The sequence below is a fragment of the Porites lutea genome, chromosome 1, assembly GCF_958299795.1.
Source record: "Porites lutea chromosome 1, jaPorLute2.1, whole genome shotgun sequence".
NCBI classification, from domain to species: Eukaryota; Metazoa; Cnidaria; class Anthozoa; order Scleractinia; family Poritidae; genus Porites; species Porites lutea.
The window spans coordinates 51,333,076-51,346,611 of NC_133201.1; the positions used below are offsets into that span (position 1 = coordinate 51,333,076).

At 38.4% G+C, this 13,536-nt stretch overlaps 1 protein-coding gene across 1 annotated transcript; it reads right to left on the reverse strand.

Annotated features, from left to right (window-relative positions):
* Positions 1 to 7,141: 7,141 nt before the first annotated feature.
* LOC140931905 (uncharacterized) lies at positions 7,142 to 12,759 on the reverse strand. The gene is made up of 3 exons (XM_073381606.1): positions 12,678 to 12,759; positions 8,156 to 8,914; positions 7,142 to 7,269 (listed from the first exon to the last, which is right to left on the reverse strand). Exons 1-3 carry the CDS (start codon positions 12,757 to 12,759, stop codon positions 7,142 to 7,144), a joined length of 969 nt encoding a protein of 322 aa, XP_073237707.1.
* Positions 12,760 to 13,536: the final 777 nt, after the last annotated feature.

Below are 13,536 nucleotides of genomic sequence, written 5' to 3' on the forward strand. Positions count from 1 at the left end.
GTACTTGGAAATGGACTTGTTCTTGGTATCATTGCTCGGTTTAAGGAGCTCCGCACCTTTCCAAACATTCTGATTGCTAATCTGGCGTTGGCTGATTTTTTCAACGCGTTCATCAACACACCCGTGTACTTGCTTTACGCGGTCCTGAAAGTTAAGTGGTTTACAGGGAAGACGTTAGCGATTATTTCACTTTCCTTACTCTCACTCTTTACCTTTGTAAATGTCGTTTCCATGTTGGTGCTACTCGTAAATATGTTTCTGGCGATAAAATTTGACTTAAAATATTTCACCTGGAAAACGAATAAAAAAGCCTTCAAGATAGTCCTTGTTGAGTGGTTGGTCGGGTTTATCTGTGCTGTTTTGTTGTGTCTTAATTGTGATGTCGACCTTCAAAAAGAGGCTTCTGTTTCAACGTATCGCCGTGAAGTTTCGGATAAAGGCAAACCTATTGCGCCAGTCATCATCTCGGCGTTCGTGGTCATTGCAGTAGTCCTTAGTGCCATGATTTTCCGGTCAATTCAAAAAAAGAAACGCCAGGTGAGTATTTTCTTGCTTTAGAATGATTTTCTACATTGGGTGATAAACCCAAATGTTAAATGTCTTAATTTAGTTTCTTGAACTTTTACGAAAATAATGCAGATACGCATCCCGTAGATGAAATCCGCCCATAAAATGCATGGACTCTGGGATTCCGCTTAGGCGATTCAGGAAATCTGAAAATGATCAGCCCTTTGAATTAGTCAAAAAGGCTGATTCAGCTGATTCGCTATACAAGTAAAATTGCTTGTAGGCAAAAAAATCCAGTTCGCACACAGCGCCCTAAAAATTGTCTTGCGCGCAAACCAAGGGGAAGTAAATCACGACTAACCTAATGTAGTTCGTCACAAACGAGAGACTCTGTATTAGAAGAGGTCGAAAATTCTCTTCGTTTGGCACTTTAAATTGGCGTGAAGACCTACGTTTAGCTAGGCTTATCATTATACAAGATTGCTCTATGGCCGAATTTGTACCATTCACATCCTATAAATATATTTTAAAATGGTAATTTGTTCATTTCTAGAGGAAGCTGCTAAACTTGCCTCAACTGCACGCTGAGACCAGACTGCAACAGGATATCAAAGCAGCCAAAATAATAATCATTATTATCTTTGCATTCCTTGGGTGCTACATCCCGCCTGTCTGCATTAGAGTCTGGGTTCGGTCCAATTTTTATGCCACTGACATCGCTTGGCATGGTCACTTAATACGTGCCAGCGTGCTCATATCCAGCGGGATCAATCCTGTCATCTATTGTTTCAGAGCCAGAAGGTTTCGATACGCACTGAGACAGCTTCTTAATGATCCGTGCGGAAAAACAGCTTTCCAAGAAATTAAACAGGAGCAACGAGCCAGAGAGATTATTCCAAATCGGAATGCACGAGGTGACAACATCGCGCGCGAACCTGACCAGGAGAGATTCGAAGTTACGTCCTGCTCACCGCTTTTCCAGTGGGTTCGTAATTCCAACTGCTGCAATGGAAGAATGGGTCAGATTGTACAACGGTTTGAACAAAAGAAAAGCAGTGAAAATATGGACGAAAAATTGGGGAGGCGTGCTGCTAGAAAAAAAGTCATTCCCTTTACAGTACAAGACAAGCCACAAGTTCAGATAGTAAGCCCGCCGTCAAAATCGCTAGATAACGAAAACTATACAGGAAAATTCCTCAGAAAAGAACGACCAACACCCGACGCAGATTACTCCCGACAGGAGGTCATTGTTGAGGTACATCCTATCCATGATTCACTGAGGGAGAAAGTAACAGAGACCCCAACATCAAAGGGTGAATTGGCAACGCCCATTGTCATCATTACTGAATAATCCAACCTTTGACTGGTGTTCTTGGCAGGTAAAACACTGCTCATGTTATTAAGACTTCAAAACATATACTTCAATCTGTGGTCTGAGATTTTCTCAAGCAAAAAATAAGTCTGCCGCGTACATAATTTCTAGAGATGTTAAGACGAAGGAGATAGACTAAGATCTCTCCGTTTCTGTAACTAAATAAAACCACTTTAGCAAAGGCTTTTGTTACTGTCGTTTCATTGGGTTTATTTGACGTGATACTTAGTTTAGCTTCTTAGTTTAGTTTAGTTTCGTAGTTTCGTAGCTTAGAGGGATACCTTTTTTGGGGGAAAAGGTTTTCTAAAAGGGTAGATACTTCACGAGAAAGAAAACTTACCGGTTACGTATTTTAAAACGTCTTTGAAAGTATTTTGGAGCCTGAAGAGAGGCAACAAACGGCAATTATCCATCTTATTGTTTTAAGAGATTACCGTTTGCAGTGATTGACGGCAGGAAGGAGATGGAGTGCATCGTGTTTTCACTGCAGGTATATGCAATAGAAAATATTTTCGATGGAAAAGGCTAAGGGTTTGGGCTTCGTGACGAAACATGTGCTTTTCTGAAAAGCGTAATGCACAGTCGGGAGTACGTCCGTCCCGTGGCGGAGCCACCCCGTATAAGACTTCATAGAGTGTCCCCCACTCGCGACGTTCGCGTTCACAGGCTAGGAGTCCTACAAAGCCCCGTCCGATTTTTTAAATTTAGCTAAACTGATGCCCGAGATGGTTAGATCTAAATTTGCGTACGAATCTGTTAAATTGTATTTTTTGATTTTGTTGTGTGGACGCACAGTTTCAAAAGTACCGACCTTCAAATCGTAAATTAAAGAAACAACAAAAAATGAACAAAAGAAAAAATACTTTTAATTAAGGAAACTGAAATAATAATATACGGCCTCTATTACGCATACAACAACGCTACTACTCACTTTTTCACCTTCTTTGAAAGAGCATTATAATTCTAAAAGTAACTCTTTTCTTAACTAAGAGAAAAAAAAAGAATCATTTTAAAATCAGTTCTGCGTGAATCATATGCAATGAAATTTACAAAACATCACCTTAAGGCCTCTAGAATTAAACATTCCAATTAACGTCCAGAGTGAAGACCTCAGATTTGAAGTCCTTTTATAATTCATGCAGGCAATTGTTATCATAACGCTAAAGATTTACTCCGGATTATTGATGAGACGGAGAAAAAGTTTATTAAAAACCGAACTAATAAAAATGCCTGATGTTACGCATAAATGTATGTGTGAAGTGTTATTACTCTCAGCGTTCGGCTGCTTTGATCTGCTTTGACTCGGACTGATATATAAAATTTTCACTGGATCATGAGCGACGGAGATATTTATTGCGTTAATGGAAACATTAATCCGTATCAATCGAGCTGAAGACTCGCCGCTTACGACTCGGACTGCGTTGCTAGCGGATGTCAGTAACAAATAAAGCCCATTTGTGAAGTTTCTGTGTGCAGCCCCTGTTTTGAATGAAATCAGGAGTAAAAAACTACTCACCGGTTAAAATCACTATCTGGAAAAGGGTTATTGTGTTTTACTAACACTTGTAAGTCACTGGAGAGCGATATCCAACTTTTGAACCGAGACAGTATAGTACAAATGAATAAGTCTGTGCCGTATAAGGAAATCTGACTGAACTACTCGACAGCTGAAACTGAACCCCATTGAGAGAATATGAGAGATAACGGATCTCGGTCGTAGTAAGTACGGTTATAATAGTTCAAATTTGGCCTTTTCATCATTTTGTGATAGCAACCTATTATTTTTCCTGGGGACAAAAATCTAAAAAAACTGTAATTTTAAAATAGTTTTCAAGTTTCTTAAAACCATTATATGCACCGCAGTTTTTGCCGCTTAGGAAAATTGCATGATGAGAAAAAGATATAATTTTTTTTTCTTTAAGATTTAGTTACCAGGCACACAACACAAAAAAAGGAGCTTGAACTAAAATGGCAAATTCTGACCAGAAAAGTTTATTGGGTTGCCTTGTGGGCGTTGGCTGATTTTTTCAACGCGTTCATCAACATTCCCATGTGCTTGCTTTAGGCGGTCCTGAAAGTTAACTGGTTTACAGGAAAGACGTTAGCGATTATTTCCCTTTCCTCACTCTCACTCTTTACCTTTGTAAACGACGTCTCAAATCAACCGTGGTCCACCGAAGGAGAAAGTAGCAGAGACTCCAACATCAAAGGATGATTTGGCACCAACCATTTTACTTATTACTGAATGATCCAACCTTAGCCGCCTGCATGTGTTCTTGGTAGGTAAAACACTGCTCGTGTCATGAAGAGTTCAGAAAAAACATTTCAGTCTTTAGTCTGAGAAATTCACAAGCCAAACGTCAGTCTGCTGCTTACATCATCTCTAGAGAAGTTGTCGTTTCGTTGGGTTTTTGGAGTGATATTTTGTTTAGTTTTGTAATATACCTAACATTCGCGTTTGAGGTGAATCGTAAGTTGAGTTTTTACAAAAAAGTCCCATTGGTCCGAGGGATATTCCCTATAATGGACTATCGAGGAAGTTCCGCCCGCTAAGGGGTGCCTTTTTCGGTAAAAGGTTAATAAAAGGATTGGAATTTCACGAGAAAGTAAAGTATTTATTTTTAAAGCTTCTCTGAAAGTAGATCAGAGAGAAGTTAAAAAATGATTGAAGTTACAATGAGAAAATGTTTGTTGTACGGTAGGAAGGGAATTAATGCAGTGCAGGGTGTGTTCAATCGAGGTAGATGCAAGGAGACTGAATATTCTCGATTGAAGGTATTCAAAATCGGCTACCTTCTTGGGCCTGGCGACGAAGCATGCACATTCCCGAAAAGCAACACCTGGGAGCACTGAAAATCCTTTTTGGTAATGTACCAGTCATTTCCAAAACCGCCCATTCCACCGGGCATACCCCGGGGATTTGCTCCGTACAGTGGGGAATTTGACAAAAGTGAGGCCCACCCAGTCGGGCATTTGACTTTCGTGTCAAAACGCTGGTCAGCATCGCAAGCAAAAGGATTCTGTTATTGTTTCCGCATTCAGCATGACTGCGCACCGCGTTCACGGCCGGGTCATAGCTCCTATATTCACTGTTTTGTTGGAGCATTTTGTGAACCTTTCGAAAAGCCAGTTAAATGTGAGCTTTCTGGAATGAACAATTTTATTGAAATGAACAAACCTTCGTACGACAGCTTTCGGAGACTTTAGATAATACGGTTGAGTTTAGTAGGAAGTTTACATTTGAATAAACGGTTTATGAACGGCATTTGACCATTTTCTGCTGAAATTTCGGGGAATTTCACCTAAGGGATTGCCCTTCGGGGTGGGGTGATTTGGGCGGTTTTGAAATGGACTGGTACATAAGCCGATTATGATTCCAGAGCCCCGTCAAAATCTGTTATGGATGATTTTTCGCACTTGCGGAGATATATGAAGAAAATGGCGCGCTCTTCCATGTTTGTCACACAATAATAGCTCATACGAGCAATACCAGTTACCTTGAGGAGCGTTCGAAGGGTTATAAATCAGCGGAAAGTCCATGATATCTTTCTCTCCTGGGGCAATACAGCGGTACGGCATTAGCAGTGGAAGGCGTAACGTCCCGGCTTTTCCCAGGCACTTGCCTAAAGCTATTTGTGGAGTATTCGGGGACATATGAAGAAAATGGCGCACTCTTTCATGTTTGTCACGAAATCTAATGAAATACTTAAAGAAAATTTACCAAAAGCGACATATAAAAGCTAAGGGTTTTGAACACGGCTTGTAGCATCTCCTTAGAAAAGCATTTTGAACACTTCCTCTCAGGTGGTGCCGGCAAGATATAGAATGGCTTTAAAAAATAAGAATAAATAAAACAAAGCGTTTCAAAAAGGGAATGAACTATGGCTGGAAAAGAAAATTGCAATCCAAAATGTCCAGTCAAGGAAGAGATAAACAAGAAAGCTACAGTAGTTTTAGAGGATTTTTAATTTCCCGTTTCTGAATGACCGCCAGCTGTAAGGTAAATACGGTGTCCACGTGGTAATGTAATGAAATGTCGTGGATTAGAGAATGACAAAACGTACCCTCTTTACATTATTAACATTAGGCTTGGACGTCAGAATACAATGGCGCTAAGCCAGTGGCAGCCCGCTATCGGTCTATTTATGAGCTTATACTGTAACCTGCCCATGGCCCATGATATAAATGATGCGTCATACGTGAAAGGTAGACCACACCACTTGGGAAACTTCTGCCACTCTTTTCCAAAAGGAGTGTGGGTTGTTTTACGTCCCCTTTGATTTGACCAAAGAAAGAATGATGAAGGAGACAAGGCCAACGGCTTAACATCAACGCCCAATGACGCGATCATCTTAACTGAGACAAGGCGTCAAATTACAGTCAGCATGATCTCACGGTCCGGCCGGGGTTTGAACCAACGACCTCCCTCTCGGTAAACCGTTGCTCTCCCAACTGATCTAATCGGGCGGCGGCAGTCAGTGGTTACCATTTTCAAAATGCCTGCCTCCTAACTAGTTAATCAGTGCGCGCAACCAATTGGCGCTTCTTTTGCGTAGTATATCATGAACTGATTTACTTAATATTTTCTATAATTGGAAATTTGATTTGATAAAACGTTGTCTATTTCCCTTTTTTGGCCCACTAGGATAAGAGAGATGATTCTCCTAATGTTATACACAGAGCCCTCTCGTATCGGCTGAGTTGTTTTGTGCCGGATTTTCTGTGCTACAGTAGGACTGATCAATGATTTAATCTACTAAATAGAGAATAACTCAAATATTCAATGAAAAACGTAGAGAGAAAGCAATTTACTTAGTTTAGCAAACCGATGCCTGATTGGCTGGATTTAAATGTGTGTACGAATCGCTTACATTGCATGCTTCAGATTTGTTGTGTAGAGGCAATATCAAACGTACCGACTTTAAAACCATAAGAGAAATAAACGAAAAAAGTCTAAAATAAATGAAAAATAAAACTGAAATAATAAAATAAGGCCTCGTTTACTTATAAAACACAGCCATTCTTCACTTTTTCCTCCTTCTTTAACAGAAAATTATAATTCTAAAAGTAATTTTTGTAGCTAAGACAAACAAAATCATGTTAAAATCAGTTTGTGATCATATGCAGCCATACCTTTCTCCGGGCAACCCAAATTGTAATCGGGCAAGTATGCCATCAGGCTTACTTGCCCGGCTGACGAGCGTGAGAAAAAATAAATATGCGTATTATTATTGTTTACCGTCCTCCTATTTCTTTGAAGAATCATGGTCTCACGCATGCTGCTTTTTTTGATGAATCTTCCATGCTACTGGAACGCCTAATGTCCTCTCCTGAAAATTTACTCTTAAATGGAGATTTCAATTTCCATGTTAATGATCCATCTGACAGCACTGCAAGTCAATTCCTGGATCTCTTAAATTGTTTTAATCTGGATATCTCTAACACACAAGAACATTTAATGTACTAGATCTTATTATCACAAGATCAGGTGAAACATCTGTCTCAAATTTATCAGTTCACGATCCTGTCATTTCTGATCATTTTGCAGTTCAGTGCAGCCTGGCTGTTAAGAAACCACCTAACGCGAAACTCACTGTTATGACTCGTAAACTATGCAACATTGATTCAGACAGTTTATGTAGTGACATTTGCTCCTCTTCACTACCCAAAATCGAAGAAAGAACAGAATGATATTGATCACAGAGCTCTGGCAGGTCCAACTAAGGTGAGTTGTCTTCTTTGAAACTGCTGTTCTATCTCTACTACGCAAGAAAGCCAACTTAGATCACGAAATTCTTGCAAACTACAGACCTATTTCAAACCTCAAGCCGGTGATCTCAAAAATTATTGAAAAAGTCGTCGCAGTACGTCTTCAAACATATTTAGAAGCTAACCAGCTAAATGAGCCGCTACCGCTGCATATAAACCTTTCCACAGTTGTGAAACCGCCCTTGTGTGCGTTCAAAATGACATTTTGGTTGCTATTGATAAACGTCACTGTGTCATGCTTCTACTGTTAGACTTGTCTGCTGCCTTCGACACTGATCATGTGGAAAGAAAGGAAAGGATAAGTGCTTTATTATCAACAGAGCGCCTACAGACACATGTGTTTACAACGATAACAAAGATTTTAGTGCAATAATTACAGAGGTGTACATTTGTAAAATTTATACAACTATTAAACAAGGTTATATTTAACGCGTCTATCTCTTTCGCGGAAGCGATCATATACGTATTTAGCCACAATTTTTTGCGTTTTCTCTCCTTGCTTCATACTTATCAACGTTGTAAAGGCAGAGCTTGGAGTCATAGAGTCAAGAATAAGATTAGTCTCCTTTTTTAGCGTATTGAACAGCTCTCTCCTAGGATCCCTATAGGCTATGCAATTCATCAAAAAATGCTCCTCGTCTTCTAATCCAGTTTTACATAATGGACAGATTCTTTGGTCTGGTGGTTGATAGGGTTTAACGTATCGTCCAGTTTCAATTGCTAGTTTGTGGTTGCTTAATCTTAGCTTTGTGATTGCTACTCTATGATTGATGTTTCTTACATTCGTGAGGTAATTTTCGTAGTCATGGGTAAGTTTAAATTTCCTAAAAGTTCTCAGTTTGTTTTTTTGATGCGGGTCCTTTCGTTCATCATTGTGTATTTCGCTAATCCATGTTTGCTGTTCTATGTCTAAGAGTCTCTGTCGTATATAGTTCATGCTTGCGGGAGTGTTAGTTTTCGCTGACCATATGTCGCCAAGACCTGCGAGATTTAACAGTCGTTTTAATTTGCTTGACCAAAGTTCCTTTTTATCTTGACCAATTTGGTCTGTAAATGCTATTCCAGAGAGTTTATTTTGGTGCTCCGGCTCACAAAATTTCAGCCAATATTTAATGGCTCTGCACTTTGTCTTCGTTCGCATTGGGAAACGGCCTACCTCCGATCTGCACGCATTTGAGCTACAGAATTTGTTAACTCCCAATAGCCACCTTATGAACTTTGTTTGAACAAACTCAATTGGATCATTTTGTGGATCACGATATCCTCCTTACAAGATTGCAGTCTAAATACCCTATCTCTGGCACAGCTCTTGAATGGTTTCGCTCCTACCTTACTAATCGAACACTATTTGCGTTAATCGAAGGATGTAAATCACAGTCACGCGAGCTCAAGTGTGGTGTACCTCAAGGTTCTGTACTTGGACCGATTTTGTATGTACTCTGCACAGCACCACTGACCGACGTTCTACGATTCCATGAATTGCAATTTCATTTTTATGCAGAAGACTCTCAATTATATACTTCTTTCTCTTCAAACAACGCTAAGGAATTGACAAACAGTATCACTAAGATTGAGGAATGCCTGTGCGATATTGATAAGTGGATCTCCAACGGCAGACTATAACTAAACTTCAACTTTCAACTTTTCAACTTTTATTTAAATTTGAAAATATAGCAAGAGATACATTGGGACTGGCATGCAGTTAGCGAGGCTATTCGAGGCTACATAATTTACAACAAACTAAACAAATACAAAGAAATTAGGCGTTATATAAGTATGTACATTTTACATTAAATAGATACGTTCTACTTAAATGCAAGGACAATAATTAAGGTGAAATTTTAAAAATAAAATACAATGAAAATAACGGACAAGAGAATTACTTTTTCATTTTCACGATGATCGTATCCACATCAATATATGAGTCTTCAGTTTCAAGGAAATCGAGTAGCATTTCTTTTAGTGATCTTTTAAAAGCTTTTTTCGGTCTTTCTTTAAGAATTTGAGGTATCCCATTCAAAATTTTGACCCCAACCCGCGAAAAAGCATTTCGTTTGACATTGAGTCGAGATTCTTTAGTATAAAAATGTTCAGAGGTTGAGGCACGTGTGTTGTAAGTATGAACACTAGAAATTCGAGAGAAGAGTTTCGAAATATTAACCGGAGCAGTGTTTTTATTTACATCATACATAAGACTACAAACGGATTCATAATATAGAGACTGTAAAGGTAGAATTTTTGCATTGACAAAAAAAGGTATTGCGTGGTCGTTTGTTTCAGCAAAATATATTAAACGCAGTGCGCGTTTTTGAAGGACAAGAATTTGGTCAAGGAAAGTTTTACTCGCGTTGCCCCAAGAGATAAGACCATAAGTTAGATAAGGTGTAATAAGTGACTGATAAATATTTAAGAGGGTGCAAGTGGGAACAATATGCCTTAATCTCGCAATTAGCCCAACTGTTTTACTTATTTTATTTGCAACAGAGTGAATATGGGTCTTCCAAGATAGATTTTCATCAATTAACAGTCCAAGATATTTAATAAAGTTTTTGCGTTCAAGGGTAACCTTTTTATTGCTTTCATTGTCAAAAATATTGACCTGGGGATCATAGTTGAGTTTTTTTTGGTATGGACGAAAAATTACATAGTTTGACTTTTTAATATTCAGGGAAAGTTTGTTTGAAGTCAGCCAGTTATACAAGTTGTGTAATTCTGCATTTACTGTTAGTTCCAGTGTCTTTAAATCTTTACGAGCATAAAGAGCATTAGTGTTATCAGCAAAAAGGAAAAATTGGAGTTTGCTCGAACAATATTGCATGTCATTTATATAACGCAAGAAGAGAAGTGGACCTAGGACAGAACCTTGGGGTACGCCGCAATTGATATTTAGTTTACTAGATATATGAGAGCCGATTTCAGTGCTTTGTGTGCGATTTGATAAATAAGAGGAAAACCATTGATTGACAATTCCACGGAAGCCATAATAATTTAGTTTATCAAGTAAAATAGTATGATTCACAGTGTCAAAGGCTTTTTTTAAGTCAATAAAAACACCACATGAAAAGAGTTTTTTGTCCATATTGGTTTGTATAGTTTCTACCATATCAAGGATAGCATGTTGGGTTGAGTGAGCTTGACGAAAACCATATTGAGACGAATATAATAGGCTGTGCTTTTCAATAAAGTCTCTCATTCTGTCGTACATAATTTTTTCGAAGATTCTATTGAAATTTGATAATAATCAAATTGGCCTATAATTAGAAGTGTCGGTCTCGTCGTCAGCTTTGAAGATAGGTATAATTTTAGATAAGTTTTTGGGGGTAAGCCCCAAGAGAGACAGATGTATTGAGAATATCTGAAAGAACTGGAGATATGACTTCGCTTGAGTATTTAAGAAGTTGAGTAGGACAGGAGTATAAGCCATGCGATTTGCTGTTTGGTATAGATAAAATTTGAAATTGAATTTCGGATGGAGTTACAGGTCTGAAGAAAAACGAAACTTCTGGCGAACTGGAGTTTCTTAGGTAGTCTATGAAGGGACGCTCTGCCGGTGGTAGTTTGCTTGCTAAGATGTTGCCAACATTTGAAAAATGTTTATTTAAGATATTAGGTATACGCGAGGAATCACTAGTAAGGCTATTGTTGTTATCTGGGTCTTTTAATTTACTAACAGATTTACACTTTCTTTTGCAGCGATTTAATAATTCATTTATGCCTTGCCATGTTTTTTTCATATTACTTAAATTGTTATTAAAAAAGGCGCAGTAATAGTGTTTCTTACTCAGACGTATAAGACTGCAAATTTTATTTCGATAATATTTATACTTTTCCAGATCGCCAATTTGGTACAGTCTGTTTTTTTCTTTGATTGACGTTCTTATACCTTTTGTAATCCAAGGCTTAGAAAATTGTTTAATCCTACGTCGAGAAAGGGTTTTAATCGGTGCATGTTTATTTATATTTTATTAAAATTTCTATAGAAAGTTGAAAATAGCTCGTCTATTTGCGTGCGTTTTAATGATGCAACTCCAGTCGATCGTAGCAAGGTCACTGTTAAGATTATCGGGATTGAAATGCGAAAGATCGCGTTTTTTAATTTGCTTTCGTTTAATCTTATCTCTTGTTGATGTCAAAATACAAAACTGCGAATAATGATCGCTGACATCAGTAATGAGATTACCGCTGATTAGCACCTGCTCAGGATTGTTCACAAAAATGTTATCGATTAAGCTTGCAGAATTTTTGTGAACACGTGTTGGTTTGTCAATAGTTGGAAGGAGATAACAACTTTGAAGAGCCAGTAAGAAGTCGCGACTGTAATTACAAGTTTCGATTTTTTGAAGACATAAATTAAAATCACCTAAGTGACATAAATTCCTCCCTGTCGAAGTAAATTTGTCGATAGTCTCTTCCAAGTATTTAAGAAAGCTCTCTGGAGAATTATGTTGACGGTATAAGACTCCACAGATTACGTTTTTCTTCTTAACAAAAGAAATTTCTATCCACAATGCCTGAAAAGATTCGGTGGAAGTTTTTTCTAAAACTGAATAATTAAGTGTTTCATCGACAAAGAGGCCTACACCACCACATGCTAGAGGTGTTGGGACGTGTTCAAAAACGTAACCGGGTATGTTTGGAAGGCCTGTATTCTCATTAGAATTGGTGATTTTAGTTTCCGTGACACCAATTATATTGAAGTGAATACCTATTTCTTGTAAATAATGAGTCACTAGATTTTCGAGGTTACGATTAAGGCTTCTAATATTATTGTGAAAAATTGAGAGACTAGATTCAATTTGATCCTGCGTAAGATTATTAGTAAACTGCTTAAGACTGTGTGGAGAAAAATATCGGCTTCTAATACATTGGCTCATTAAAGCATCGTTATCAGTTTGGTTGGTATCAAAGGCCATATTCAAATTAAACAAATCCAGATCATATAAACTATGGAGATTATCTAGATCTCGTTTAGTCGGGAGCTCACTATTAACTGAATTATTAAATTGGCCATGGGCAAGGGCTAAGTTACCTCTGAAATTAAAGTACGGTAAATCTTTTAACAGAGATTTATTTAACTTCTGTTGTTGCTTAGTACTGGTCTTTGTAGGCATTTCAATAGTCAAACTTGATTACTTCGTAATGACAGAATATAAAAAGTACTTGAGTACTTAGCTCTGTAGGTGATCGTTCACTCCAGCTTCTGAGGGCGTGCTAAATTTCTTGTTAAGCTCAGAAAGGTCGGCGAATTTGTAAATTGTGGATTCTTCAGACTTGCGAAGATACACAAAGCCATTTTTCGCCCAACAAAATTTGTACTTCTTAGCCTCTTTCACTTTCTTTGCTTCATGATATAAGGCTTGTAACCGTGGCGTTAAGTGATCATAGATATTAAGGTACGTGACATTGATATCAGCTGCAAATCCAAGTTCTTCGGCCTTGAGGCCACCAACTGTCTTCCTGGCCGCCATTACTTAGTCTTTAGCAAGCCTTCCTACAAACTTACAAACGATTGCATTGAGTCGATTTGACGGCTTCATAGACGGCACTCGGTGGGCCGTATCAATATCCTGGATCGACACTCCCTTTACTCCCAAGGCTGAAAATAACTGTAGGCATAGATTTGCAGTTTGCTCAGGGTGTTCACGTTCAGCAACCATCGGCATTCCGACTATCTTGATGTTGAATTGGTAGCTGTACAGTTCAAAAGCATCTAGCGATTTCTGGATGCGGTCGCAGGTCTCAGATATCTTATCGAGTCTTGCCCTAATTTCTTCAAGCTCTTTACTGGCACTTACTTTGAAAGCAATTAAATCATCATACTGGTCCGAAACAAACTCCACTGATTTGGTTTTGTCTGGTGACAACACTTCGACGCCATTACCGACAAT

What these genes read in the sequence shown, in the direction of transcription:
- LOC140931905 (XM_073381606.1), bottom strand. Translation starts at nt 12,759, where the DNA reads ATGCCTACAAAGACCAGTACTAAGCAACAACAGAAGTTAAATAAATCT. An exon ending in ACCGTACTTTAATTTCAGAG is followed by an intron (nt 8,915 to 12,677) that starts GTAACTTAGCCC and finishes CAATCTTGTAAG; the next exon opens with GAGGATATCGTGATCCACAA. An exon ending in TGCCTTTACAACGTTGATAA is followed by an intron (nt 7,270 to 8,155) that starts GTATGAAGCAAG and finishes ATTGACTTGCAG; the next exon opens with TGCTGTCAGATGGATCATTA.